At 39.7% G+C, this 13,883-nt stretch overlaps 1 protein-coding gene across 1 annotated transcript; it reads right to left on the bottom strand.

The window, feature by feature from the left end:
- Positions 1-255: 255 nt before the first annotated feature.
- On the bottom strand, positions 256-13,239 carry LOC110044913 (VWFA and cache domain-containing protein 1-like). The gene is made up of 15 exons (XM_020750486.2): positions 12,979-13,239; positions 11,134-11,721; positions 10,392-10,536; positions 9,947-10,248; positions 8,546-8,678; positions 7,970-8,243; positions 7,415-7,611; positions 6,906-6,986; positions 6,220-6,538; positions 5,879-6,067; positions 5,428-5,771; positions 4,999-5,146; positions 4,173-4,435; positions 3,761-3,948; positions 256-3,521 (listed from the first exon to the last, which is right to left on the bottom strand). The coding sequence occupies exons 1-15, from the start codon at positions 13,156-13,158 to the stop codon at positions 2,811-2,813; spliced, it is 4,062 nt and encodes a 1,353-aa protein (XP_020606145.1). The 5' UTR covers positions 13,159-13,239; the 3' UTR covers positions 256-2,810.
- Positions 13,240-13,883: the final 644 nt, after the last annotated feature.

The following is a 13,883-nucleotide window of genomic DNA, read 5'->3' as shown; positions in this document are numbered from 1 at the left end:
GAACTGCATGTTAATAGCAACCGTTTTTTGGTACGCATCATCAATTTTCCAGTCTTTAATAAAAAAAATTCTTGCCGTAGCTTTAACTTTTTTCACCATTTTCAATCTGATCAATTTTGGGATAAATAAAATCTTCCTTTTTCCGGCCTCTTGGACACCACCTCTTGTTTGAACAAAAACTGACGAAGGCGTCCCACGGTGGGAATATCACTTTGCTTGTACGTCGCAGGGTTAAAGTGAAATTAGAAACCACACTTTTCAAAGGAAACCAATTTAATAACTGTCAAACATTTACACCCCTGTATAGCAAAGTTGTTCACTAATTACATTTAGTTAACATAACTTTAAGTAAAGTTTTTCTCTTTTTCAACCGACTACAAACGTAATATTTAGACCTGAACGGAACCACCGTGTTATAATAAAGTGTAACTACTACTATTGCCAGAGGAGTTGCTAGGCATACGTGACACTCCCTTGCGAAACTAGTACTAATAGTACTAACACAGTTTTACTGCAACTGTCACTACTATACCACCATTACCGTCACTACTTCTCCTTCTTCTTCTCCTTCCACAAAACTACTACTAATACAAATATGAATGAATATTTAACCCATTCAAGAAATTTTTCTGAAAGACGGCATCTAGTTAAGTTCAAAATATGTAATCACAAACTAATACATGCATTACATACATTACTTTATCATATGACCTGTACGGCCCCGCGCGCAATTTCCTTGGAAAACCATAAGAAAAAAGGTCCCGTATGAGGGCCGTACACGTCGAAGTGATAGGGCCGGAAAAACACGAACGGCCCTTCTAGAAATGCGTACGGCCCTACTAGAAACTCGATGCGAGTTAGATGACAAAACAATTTTGTCGCTGCAAAATTTTGTTCTCTTCAAAGTGAGAGATGAAAGTGAACATTCTGAGAGCGAAGTTTACGCTCCAGGCGAACTGTCCGATGCAGAACTACTTCAGTCTCCAACTCACTCCGAAAGCACGGAAAGAAAGTCCACAGTCCTCACAACTGAAGAAGTTCACAACTTTCCCAGAAGCCAACAACATGCATTCAGGCGGTCAAGAAAGCAACTTTTCCGGATAGATTGTCCGATAATTAACCTTCGGAATAAGCAAACAGTCTTGAGGCGAAACTTCTTTCAGTTGAAAGCATCAAAGAATTCACCGTGGGTCAAAAACAAGAAAACCGGCAAGTCGCGAGGAAAACAAAGTACGATATAATTTTTTTTCGTCGAGTTTCCAGAGTTGGGAGAAGAGAATTCACAAACATACCTTGTGTACAGTAGGATAAATTGCTCTGCAGTTTCTACATCAGTGTTGTTTGAAGAGAAAAAACTGAGTACGAACACAAGTTCATTACCGTACAGTTCATCCAGAAAATAAAACTCGCTTGAATTTCCACAACACAGCAAAGCCAGCAAAGTCAGCAAACCAGGCACTGTTTGCGGGAGCCAACATCGGTGTCATTAATGTTCAGTTTGTGCTTCTTCCTTGTTCAAGAGAATCCAAGAGGTCGACAAATAGCTTGAAACGACGCCGACATTTTCTTGAGTCTTCAGATGAAGAAGATTTGTGAACAATTTCAGTGAAGCGTGAAGCAAACGCTAAGTTTTTCGCTCAGTTTTTGATGGTTTTGACATATTTTTGACAGCTTTATGTCAACTTTCTGTTGGCTTTTTAGCATGAATTGTAATTGTAGACTTACATTGAAAAAAAATATGAGAAAATTTGTCGTGTTTTTCGATGAATTGTGAGTTTCTTGTTCGACGCGAAGAAATAATTAAATGACACTGAGATTTTATAGTAGAATCTTTTCTGTAGTTTTTCCGCGCACGGCAGTCTGATGTCATGTACTTGCGTCCTATTTAGGTTCAATCGTTAAGTGGTCATATGATAAAATGTTTATTGACTGAGTAAAGTCGGGCCGGACCGGAAAATATTTATCTCTCGGTCAAGACGCACGGACCTCGCTGCGCTCGGTCCGTACGTCCTGACCTCGAGCCAAATACTTTCTCGTCCGGCCCTCCCACTCAGTCAATAAGTACATATTATTTATTTACTCTCGGATTTCAGAGTAACTTATGCAGCTAATATCTCCAAGCATTTAACCATCAGATGAGAGATAGACCACCACACCTGGAACTATGTCCCCTACTCTTTTCGATCAGTGTGTGGGTTCTTTTATGAAGAGTTGTGAAACGGGGCCTACGGTTTATCGTCCTTATCCGTGAAGACTAGAAAGTCTAACCATTTACAGATGTCATTACCAAAGCAGCACTTTCTCCTCAATTATTTAAAGACCCTGAGTGTTGGTCCGGCCGGGGGTTGAACCCGCGACCTCACGCACGCTAGTCCGGTGCTCTACCACTGAGCTAACCGGCGGTAAAATGATTGAAGTGAAGAACTACTTCAATCATTACTGAAGTAATGATTCAAGTAGGTAGATATCAGACAGATAATCTCCCTTGGGAAATAGCTTATGCCTGTTTTGTAAATTGAATCAAGTAGAAAATGAAACTCATCTCTCGTTTCATTGTAGTACCCACTCTTTACAGAGGCAGGCATTCTTTAAAGAAATTAGTGAAATTAATAATACCTGACATTCAACGAGAATCAACATCAGGTATTGTAAAACTCCTCATGAACTCTAAAGACTATAATGAAAGCAGGCTGGTAATGAAGTATATCTCCTCATGCATGATTATACGTGATAAATTATTATCGAAAGGAGATGGTGTAACTTCCTACTACTACTACTACTACTACTACTACTACTACTACTACTGCATTCTAGGGGATGCATTTTACGTAGCCATGCACATCAAGGCAAACAGAATTACTTCTCTCGCGATTTAGTCGACCTGGCCTGTAAGAGCCACACTGTTGTGACTCACCAGCAGCGGGTTGCAGCATATTGGTATCGAATGGACTCCTAAGTCCAGAAAGAGGCGAGGAAGGCGTCTTGGCCAGCCTGTTCTTCAGAGGAGAAGTGGCATTTGTATTGTCTTCCGAATGTCTTCTGGGTGGTGCAGGAATTACTTGTGCTGATTTACCTTTCTCTTCAGGAATATCCAGTGGCGGAGAATCGAATGCCCTTCTGTTCTGATACTCAGGTGGTAATGGAGGTCCACTACACTCTCCCTTCTCCTCGAGATATGATGCCTGAATGCTCGTTGTTGGACTAGTGGCGCTTGCAGCTGCAACAGATTCCTTCCGGCGAGGAGGAACGTCCGGTGGTTTCTCGACAGACCGGACTGTCGTCTCATTGTCATAGGGCGATGGCCCCTGAGCGGAAACTATCAGAGCTATTGAAGCCTGAGGTGGAGACTCTAACGAAACAGGTTCATCATAATGCACATCAGATCCGCCATTGTCGAGTCCCAGCTCTGGAAGAGGCTCTGGAGGACGTGTCCTGGTATCTGTCGGCTCCGCAGTAATGATGTCTTGCAAGGAGGTACTTTCGCTGTTGTTTGTTGGAGGGTCGCGGCAATATTTTGTTACCTATATTGAAATAAATTGACAAAAACTCCAGCGTTAGAAAACCACTCATCCAAATCGGTTTCAACAGCAATCAAATCAAGCATCTAGTTTCAACGTAGTTTCCTCGGGGGTTACGGAGACACTTACAACTTTCACGGTAACAAAAAACTGACAGCATTATAAATTTCATCTTGGAGTTTATAGCGCTATAAAAGAATAGTCCTAATTTGTTTTTTAACAAGAGATGGAGCTATGCTTACCAAGAACGTGGTTATCGCTATAACCGCCAGAAGAGCCATACACCCAAAGGCAATTCCTGCAACAGCTCCAGTCGACGTACCATGACCGCTGTCTTTCTGAACTGCGTTAACTTTGTCGTTAGTTCTTTCGTCCCTATGTGGATGAAGCGTTGTGTTCGAGGCCCTCATTGGACACTTTATATTTCCAGCTGAGGATAGTTTCAAAGAAACAAAAGTAATGAGCATGTGAGCTTGGAAAGAAATAACGGTATAGGTAGAGTGTGAGAAAGATGGAAAGATGTTACTTGATGACACAAGCTATTCGCAGAAAAAGGCAAGAATTGATGGATAATAATCCTAAAAGTGAGTGACCGAGTGTGAGGTCAAGATGGCCGTATATTGGCCTTGTTTTCTTTTGCATGTAATAAAATACCTTCTCTTCCTCTAAAGCACACTTCTGAACTAGCACAGTAAGGCTTTTTTAATGGCACATCGTCTTTGTCGTTCTTACACCAATAGCAGTCAACGACGCCTTCACATGTTTGCGAACTGTTTCTTTCACTGCAGCGAGGATCAAAACATTTGTCTAATCCCGGGTTAGGATCTAGATCTTTGCATTTCATTTTAGGGACGGAAGAGCTGTGGTGACCAGTTTTCGCCTCTATCTCAGGCGCCGACCGTGGACAAATAGGAATGCTGAAAATAATGCAAAACAAAAGTAGGATTATGTAACACATTGTCTGACAAGCTTGAGCCACAGTAAAGCTTCGTACCTATTGATTATATGACACAACAGTCAAATCCCAATTTAAGGAGGCTATGTCACTATACAGACCTACCCTTGGCCAGCAAACGACTTTTTCCTCTCTCTTTTTCAAATCACTTTTTTAACGCACACATCGCTCGCACGTTACCGTGACCGTGGACAGAGATAGAAAAATCAAGAACGCGCTAAGAAATAATCAAATTCCAGGATTCGAAAAACTACCTTCTTGAAAAAAAATAAAGCTCTTTTGAGACGTTATTCTGTTGTTGTCCATTTTTGATAAAGAAGGTGACGGAAATCAAAGAAACGTCTAAATGTCAAATATTTCTAACCAGTGTCAAATGTAGTTTTAGTTTTTTAGCAAAGTAATTTTTTGATGTCAGGGTCCGCTTTTTGGTAATTTAATGACATACGATATGCTGATTGATTATTTGGAATGCAGTGCTTTATTTCAACTACATTTTCCCGCTTTTACAAAATTACATTGGCAAACCTGCTATCGGGGAATTGATTAAGGCAATAACGAAAATCCATGGAGGAGGTGCAGGGACATTCACACGTTAAGTTGAGGAAGGAACATTTTGTATCCAAAGAACAGGGGCATGGCTCTGGAGTGCAGAAAAGCTCTCTGACCACGACTCCTGCGAATAAAGATTGATAAATGTCGATGAATTTATGGAATGGCTAGATGACTGACTGACCGACCGATCAGTCGATCGATTGATAGATCGATAGATTGCCTGGGTCAGACAGGCAGTCAGTCTGAAGGACAGGCCATAGACAGACAATCATTGACAGTCAAACAGACACTAAGATAGACAGACAACCAGCCAGCCAGGCAGAAAGTTAGACGAGCAGAACAACACCCATGCATTAATTGAGCAATCTTTTAAATGCTGTAAAAAACGGTTGAATTACGAACCTATATATGCGTTGGTTCCAATAATTTGCGCCATCTGGTATTTGGTGCATCTTGCACCACTTCTAAGAGTGTCCACTCCACCTGGTGGTAAGTGCACCTCGTAAAAGCTTTTCTTCCGAATCTCTTCTAGATCGCGGCATTCTCTTTTTATCAAGTATGTCTTCTTGATTAGATCTTCTGCGATATATTTGTCTTTCTCAGTAATATGCACGTATTCTGCATCTGATGCTGCAGTTGATGAGAGCAAAAAGTCTTCGTGCATAATGAGGAAACCAGCACTGTCCATCACGAAACAAGAATATGTTTTTGTCCATTTACACTTTGGGTAAACCTTGGTGAGTAATCTGTGCAAATAATAGTATAAAATGATGATTTGCTATGAGCCATTTTTTTTATTTTCTATTGTCAGCAAAAATGATGAGATTTGTCACATGTGAAAAACAACTTTCACCTGTGGAAATACGTCAGCGGAAAGTCAGCCGCCATTACTCCCAGAACCTCATCGTTTGTGTGGTGCATATGACTTGGTTCTCCGCGATACAACGCCCGCCCAGCGGTTATCACCACTCCAGCACCCCCAGAGTCCACGTATGGAGACGTAAGAGCAAGTAAACCCGTGTGGGCCAATGCTGTGCGATACCTAAAGACATTAAAAATTGAGAAATGATTTTGTTGCCACTGAAAATTCTGCCTAACAAATGTAATGCAAGATGGGTCATTAATGATCTTACCATAGCAGAAAAATACCAGAAGATTAATATTTATGTAACACACGTGATGCATATCTCTTACCAGGGTCTCTGCCTTGGATCGTAACCTTTGTCTTCCAAACAACCTGGAGTCCATCTAAGAACTCCATTTGATGTACCAATGTATCTCCAGACCAAATATTGTGTGAGCTCCGTTTTGTCACGCAACCACAGATCTTCCACTTTCCATGTCGCAATCACCGTGTCCCGGATGTCACTCTTCAAACCTGGATTTGTTACTGTTCCCGTTTTGTCCTTCATGTAAGCAGTTAGAAGATCCACGTCGGCCTTCGTCTCTTTCTTACTTATGAACTCAAACGGGTCCATGTAGGCTCCTGGAGCAAACTTTACCACTGTAGTGTCTGGCAAAAATATGTAACAAAGAGGAATGGCTGTTACACTTCGAGAATATGGTGCTTTATCGTGGTCTCTTTATCTCTTTTCTCACGGTGTTTTTCTGTCACCCATGGTATCTTTAAAAACGTTCTTGTACTGTTTGTACATTTTCCAACGGTCTGACTAACTTAAACGAGTCTCTGAGATCTAGAATTGTCACACAAGATAGTATCTTCTGATAAGATCTAGACAAAGTTGACGATTTTTCTCTTCTTGTTACCTGTCTGGTTGAGAAGCTTAGTTTATATTGAGCAGAGTTCAGGTGAAGATGTTCATCAATTTAACATTTTTGCAGGTTACTTTCTTCAGTGGTAATATGCAAAGGTTGTTTACCTTTAGCAGCATATGTTCCAAAGTGGGAGCATGGTTTCTCGGGATGAATTAAGTCGATTCGGTGGTATTTAAACGTATAGTCTGAAAAGGAACAATAAAGCCATCGCAACTTCAAGGATTTCGCTAAAAGGTAATGTGAATCAATATTTGGATCTGTATTCTGACAAGAACAATCCGAATAAAGGAGTGATAGCTGCTTTCACTTGTTTTCACACCTGCCCGATTAGTGGGTGGCCAAATGCATGTTTCAATCTTTTGGTTGACTGATTTGTTGGGTCTATTTATCAATTAGATTAACGTCACACTAGATTGTATTTGGCAGGTAGACAAAACGTTACAAAACGTAGCCAATTGATCTATATATATAGTCCAGAGGGGGGTCCTCGATAATATTGCCATACTTCTTCTTCATTTATAAAGCACACAACTAAATATAAAACAATGAACTGACACTGGCAGACATTAATTACAACATCAACGATACAGATAACGGCTCTTGAGGAACCTACCAGGAGGAATAGTGAGGGAATTTAGTTGATCCTTAGCGTGTGAGACAGGTACGACTACACCAACGGAGAAATCAATTTCAGCCAATGGCGCCCAGAAATACGTGCAGTTCATTTCGATGACCGTTACTCCATCTTTTTCTTTTTCCCCTCGAGGCAGAAATCGCTTGGCAACAAATGTCTTCGAACCGGATTTTCCACTGAGTGAAAGGAAAACAAAACAACAAATTGAAAAATTAGGTACTTTACTTCAAGGTGACGAAGAAAGGAAAAGAGAATGAGGTTTACCATGAGTTCCATGTGGGAAGAAAGAGAAATATTTCGAGGAAGAATGACATAGATTAGTTACGAACAAAGAAACTTCACAATTTTCATCCAAATTTGATATTCACAGCATAATTAACCTAGCAATAATGTAATAAGAAGCAATAAAAGTGGACCTTTTCTCAGCTGGATGAGTTTTAAATTGTAATGAAATTGGACTTACTACAAGAAGTACTACTGTATTAAAATACTCAGCTTAAGCCCAGTCCATTGTAAATGTTACTTCATACTAACTTTTTAATCGAGTCAAAGACATCGGTGAATTCTGTCTCCGTTTCCAAGGTCCTTATGTCTATAAAAAACGGCTCCCCGTACGCATCAGTTGGAATTGGTAAGAGTGGATGTATTAAGGTCCTCCCAGAGTTGCTCACGACAAACGCATATGTAGTCTGGCCTTGATTAAAGAATGTGATGTCTGATAATAGGTCCTCAACGTGAATATCGGTACCAACTACACCAATAAAGTTTCCTTTATGGAAACAAGGTAAAGTGATCGTGACCATAAGGCCTAAAAAAACAAAGAGATAGACTTTAAATTCAAACTGGTTATATTGTTAATTGGGATGTACAAACACTGTAATGCTTGTGCAGAAATCCGTAAAACGGCATGAAAAGCAAAATAATACAATCTAGTTAAAGAGAATGGTGACTGTATGGCTTTGTTTATTACATTTTCAAACGCCGGAACTTTACTTTGAAATGTCTAAATGTTCAAACCACGCTAGCTATCCTTTTAGCCACACAGTTCCTAGTGTCATATTAACCAATCGAGTGCACCACACAGATCCGTGTACAAGTGGTTTATAGTACCTGTGCCCAAAGCGTCAATATACGGGACAGACACAACCGGACTGAGCTGCTTTCCCAGAGCAAATAAGTTGTAGTACGTTGCCATTACACCTCTTAGGGTTTTGATGTCTTCGAGAAAGGTGTATCTTCCAGGCTGAAAATGTAAAATCAGAGTTCCAAAAAAAATTACATAAATAAATACACGTTTTCAAGCCAAACTGTACGTAATCATTTTCAAAGGTAAATATTTTTGTATCCCTAATGACAGCCAATGTTTATCGATATTTCTCGTATGTACCACATTCCTTGGACACACAGTTCCTGTATTCTAACTAACTGCCTAGCTTATATTAAGATTGATTTAGAGCTAGTTTCGAGGTTCTTGCTGTAAATCTTTAAACAAAAAATCAAGAATAAGGCGAAAACGTTTTATTAGGTATTTCCATTATGAGGAGACATAAGATGCTGACTCCTCTCCTGGACTCAGCAGTTGACTCGAGTTTAAAACTTAATTAAGAACACAGTTATTGCATAATATGTGATATTGGAACAATGGTTATAATGTTGATATACAGAGGCAACCTTTTTAGGTGCTTTATTTTATTCTTTTGATCTTCTAATTTATCTTATCGCTGATTGTGTTGTATTTTTCTTTTCATTTCGATGTAAATATGATTAGAATTTGGCTTATGATTTTCATTTTCATTTTTTATTTGTGAATAGTTTTTATAAATAATTTTGTAAAGCGCTTGTGAATAGCGTCGCGCACAAATGGCGCCAAGACAATTTAACCCACGGCGTGACTCAGACAAACAAACCATTTCATGCGCTGCTTCTTTGAAAGCGACGTATGGAGCACTTCAGCGCAAAATTCACTGAGTAATTTCGCACTGCACGCTGATGGCCACTCTAGCTCAAAATGTCAGAGAAAACTCCCAACATGTACCTTGGAATAATAAAAGTACAGAGATTGAAGGAGGGCGGCAAAGTATGATGGTAAATAGGTCTAAATACAAAGGCTGTTCATGCGTCGTTACGTCATTATTAGATCTTAGTAGAAAAATTATTATCATATGATTGTACATTATATATATATTATATATATATTATTATTACTACTATTATTATTATTATTATTATTATTATTATTGTTTTGCCAAGCAAGAGCGTCCCCATTATGTGAAATATTCTTCGAAACAAGATTATCACGGTTGAAAGGACAATTTAGTCAATCGAATTAATCCAGTCACGATTCACTGTAGAAATGTTCAAAGCGTCGCCCAGTGTACTAGCTATCCTGCTACAACTAATGTCATCTCATACACCTTTAGCGCTAGCGGCATTTTCTACGACTAGGTTTGGCGGTTTGTTAGTAATCCTAATATTTCATTGCAATATCGACTTGATATCTTTTTTTATTACCGGGATGTCTCCAACGGAGGTATTTGCTGGTACACCATATTTTGCTGTGTTTTGCTTGGCGATGTCCTCCAGGATTGCCTGGTCTGCCTTGCCAAATCCATACGTTAGAATTATAACAGAGTTGTTAAGTTCAAAGTTTCTATCTCTTATGGTCTCAAATATTAATTCCGTCTTCTCATCGGAAGGTGCCCCATCAGTCAGAAACAAAATGACTCTTTTCTTCTTTTCTCCCGATTCTTCAGAGATTGAGCGTTTCAGGAGACTGAAAGCTTTTTCAAATCCTATTCTGTACTGAGTTTGGCCTATGAATAAATGAATAAATGAATAAATGAATAAATAAAAATACTAAATAAAGTTATATGAAATCACACCTTAAAGGGCTCTCCCAGTTTCATATAATGATTAGTGTTGTTCAGCTGCAGTAAACTTTTTCTTTATCTCTTACCATAAGGTATCAGCCCATCGACATAATTTTTCATGCATCTGATATTTGCAGGGATTGCCAGGGCTAACCGTTCACTGTAGCAGCGGCTTTTGCTTCCAACGTCTCCTGGAGTTGACGCACGATTGTTGAATGACACGACCCCAACCTATAGAATTCCAACATATTTACATTTACTTGGTTTGTAAAATAAAGCTACTGTGTGTTCTACTGTCAGATGGGAAGAAAGAAATCCAAGACTAGGAAGAAGACTTCATGGCCTTGGGAAGTTTACTCAGACCTCTGGCTTGGGACACCCTCAGGTTAGGCAAGTAATACATTACTTTTTAATGATAAGGGTCCGAAAATGGTGAATCAAACCCCTTATTTCCTTAAAAAGCATCGCGCAGAAGGATTCTCCCTCCTTGATTGTGGTGTTCAGGCAATACAGTTGAGTCGTGGAGAGTTGTTTTTGGTTTGTTCTAGAGCCTTCGGTGCCCATTATTTCTTTGCCTCAAGCAGGAAAGCACAAATTTTCTCGAAAACTTTCTTTTTCGCCATAAATCGATCCAATTGACCATTCTTAGTCTCTAACGAGCAAAATTTGGCTCGTGAAGGAATTCATACGTTTTTGGTTAACACTGACTAATTACCATGGCCAGAAATGCTTGACACGGGCTATTTTCCATCAGAGTCGACTCTCTTACTTCCAGCTTTATCCTAGATCACTCTTTTTCAACACTTTCTGTATCCACATATCACCTACCTGGTCTCTTGGGTTCATGGTATCCAACACTGTTTTTGCCGCTTCTTTAGCGATGTACAGTTTTTCTCCACTCATGGATGCACTTATATCAATAACAAGCACTACATCCTTGGCTTCAGGGGTGGCGGTTTCCACGTAGTACGGCCTGTAACGAGGATCGAACTTGTCACATTCCTCTTTGTCGTCAAACACTGGATAGACTGTCGTGACACCCTCCTCTGATCCAAAATACTGCCACTTCATGAAGGGATAAGTTTCCAAGATGTCTTTCATTTCCTGAAAAACACCGTCATCTAAATAGACTGGGTTTGGAGAAGCGCTGCCAGAAATCTTCATGCAGACGTTGTCGAGATCCACCGCGCAGCGAAATCGTTCGCTGTACTTCAGCGTCGATTTGTTGATGTGACAGCATTCTGTTTGCGGCGCGGCTTTCTCGGACCTGGCGTACGAGTCCTCGACAGCTTTCTTAAGGCGTTTTGTAATCTCAAATCTTGCCTTGAACTTGTCAGAGAGTTTCACTGCTAGATGTGGAGTGATCTCTTCTCCTTTGATTGTTGACTTATGGTACTGAAATCCATCAAAATAATTCTAAAAAATAAAAGAAAAACTCTTTGATCTTTTGTTGTATAACTGACGATGAATGAGCGTGACTGGCCAGCCTACCTTAAATATTTTCTATATTTCTAGTAAGCGCTACAGACGTCACAGTTTGAATGCACAAGTTTAATCATGCGTAAAAACGAGTAAACAAAAGTGATCGTGGGTGTGTGATGTGTGTGTGATTCAAAAAACTGTGGCGACTCGAATTCTAGAATTTGTACTTCCGGGCTCACACAACAGTGAAGCAGCTAAGGAAAAAACGCGGTAGCAACCAGCAGATCGAACTTTCAGCGCTAACAAGCACTGGCCAAAAGTGAAAAACACAAAACTACGTATAATGAAGAACGTTTAAGTATTACAGAGTGGGTTGCATGATTTCCAGGGGTCACGGGAAAACGTGACACCCAAAAGCAAACAAAAGTTCTAGTCGCTACATTTTCCTTTAATGGAAAGAATAGCAAATCATCTAGAGAGAGGGTATTCTGCAGCCAAAGTCAACTTTCGTTTCACATTTACATGAAGCAGAACCTTTAATAAGTAGTGTCAAGCAAAACAATGCAGGTAAAATTAACAAGGGTAGTGCTATGACGTAAGGTTCTTCTATGTAAATTACCCGGAAACGTGTCGCAAAAAAAAAAAAATCGTTAGTGTCTTATCATTTGCGTGTAACGTCAGTCAGTTTAAACAAGTAGAAATAACATCAAAGAAGCCTTTAATAATCTCCATTTTTCAATTTAAAACAGAAACTTAAGAGTAACTGTTTGAATCGGTCACGATTACCTCTCAACAAACTCATTTCGCGACATTTCGTCTTTGAAATCGTATAACTGACCAAATATATTTAGTCTTGGGTGATGGAGTGAACAAGTATTGATGCGTATCATTACGCTGATCATATGCTTAAAATGAAATCAAACGTTTCAAAAAGAAGTTAGCCCTGAAAGATACATTCGATATAATATCTGCAGCAATTATTTAGTCTACTTTCAGGTAGAGGTCAATTTTATCTTTAACTGAAGTTTTTGTTTACGTTGGGCCTTGCTGTGCCAAACAAACGTAATTGCTTTCAAAGGAAATCTGACATCATGCCCCGGACCACAGGCACCACATCTTTATCTGTCCAGAAGGCTTCATACACCTAGCTAAGTTTATTCGCACCTTGAGTTGTGATGAAAAATCTCCTTATCTTCTTAACATGATACTGAAAAAAGTGACTTCTTCCGCCGATTCCGGAGGGGAACCTACCTGCATTTCATCCACTCCAAGGGCATCACGGGCAAACGTTTGCAGCTCTCTTCCCATAAGAGTGGGATCCAGGAGGTTTGCGTCAGCTTCGCTGATGAATATGATGCAAAAAGAAAGAAAAAGTACGGCGGAAATTGCGTTTCCGGGCTGGTGATAGCTAGCAGCCATTTTCGCTTCCATCGTTCAGCAACCAAGCAACTTTAACGACTGCCTCCCACGAAACTAACTTAAAATTACAGTGTAAATATTTATACTTCATTATATTGTTATGAAGACAATTTTCTTCTATTATTGGCTCAAAAGGTAACTGCATGAGTCAACTTCTAAAACGAAAAATCTGGGGAAAACCCTGGCTTGAGTGTTGGTGTTCCGGTGTTTTTTGTTTCGAGATTATAGTGCGTGTCGTCCGCTGCACATTGAGAAAACACTCATTATTGAAGCTTACATCTCCGCTGAGTCTTTTGTACAATCTCTTTGTTGTAGTTACGTTATAATGATGACATTTTATTAATATCAGTTCGGTTAGGTCTCCACATGAGTCAGCTACTATTAAAAAGGGAAAAACCCCAGTTATGGTTTATTGACGTTCAAGATGTTTATTTTCTGCTTATGCCTGGCATGACGTAGGTGGAATCAGTCTTGCGTGTTCAGTTGAACTGAATGACCACATAAGTGCAAAAACGAAATGCACTGAGCTGACCAAATATTACAATTCTGTGTAATTTTCCCGTGTTATCAAGACATTTTTTTGGCAGCGCTTTGCTCATGGGGTATACATAAAATCTAGCCCACTCCATACACTGCTGTTTCATGAACCTTACTATATATTTCCGTCGGGCGAGTAGTTCTATTTTTACACATGTATGGTAATTCGGCACATTTATTTAGATACTCAACAGACCGAC

This window comes from Orbicella faveolata, unplaced genomic scaffold (assembly GCF_042242905.1).
Source record: "Orbicella faveolata isolate gen_17 unplaced genomic scaffold, um_ofav_v1 contig_48, whole genome shotgun sequence".
NCBI classification, from domain to species: domain Eukaryota; kingdom Metazoa; phylum Cnidaria; class Anthozoa; order Scleractinia; family Merulinidae; genus Orbicella; species Orbicella faveolata.
The sequence above is the reverse complement of the archived record's forward strand: the minus strand, read 5'-3'. Positions and strand labels throughout refer to the sequence as shown.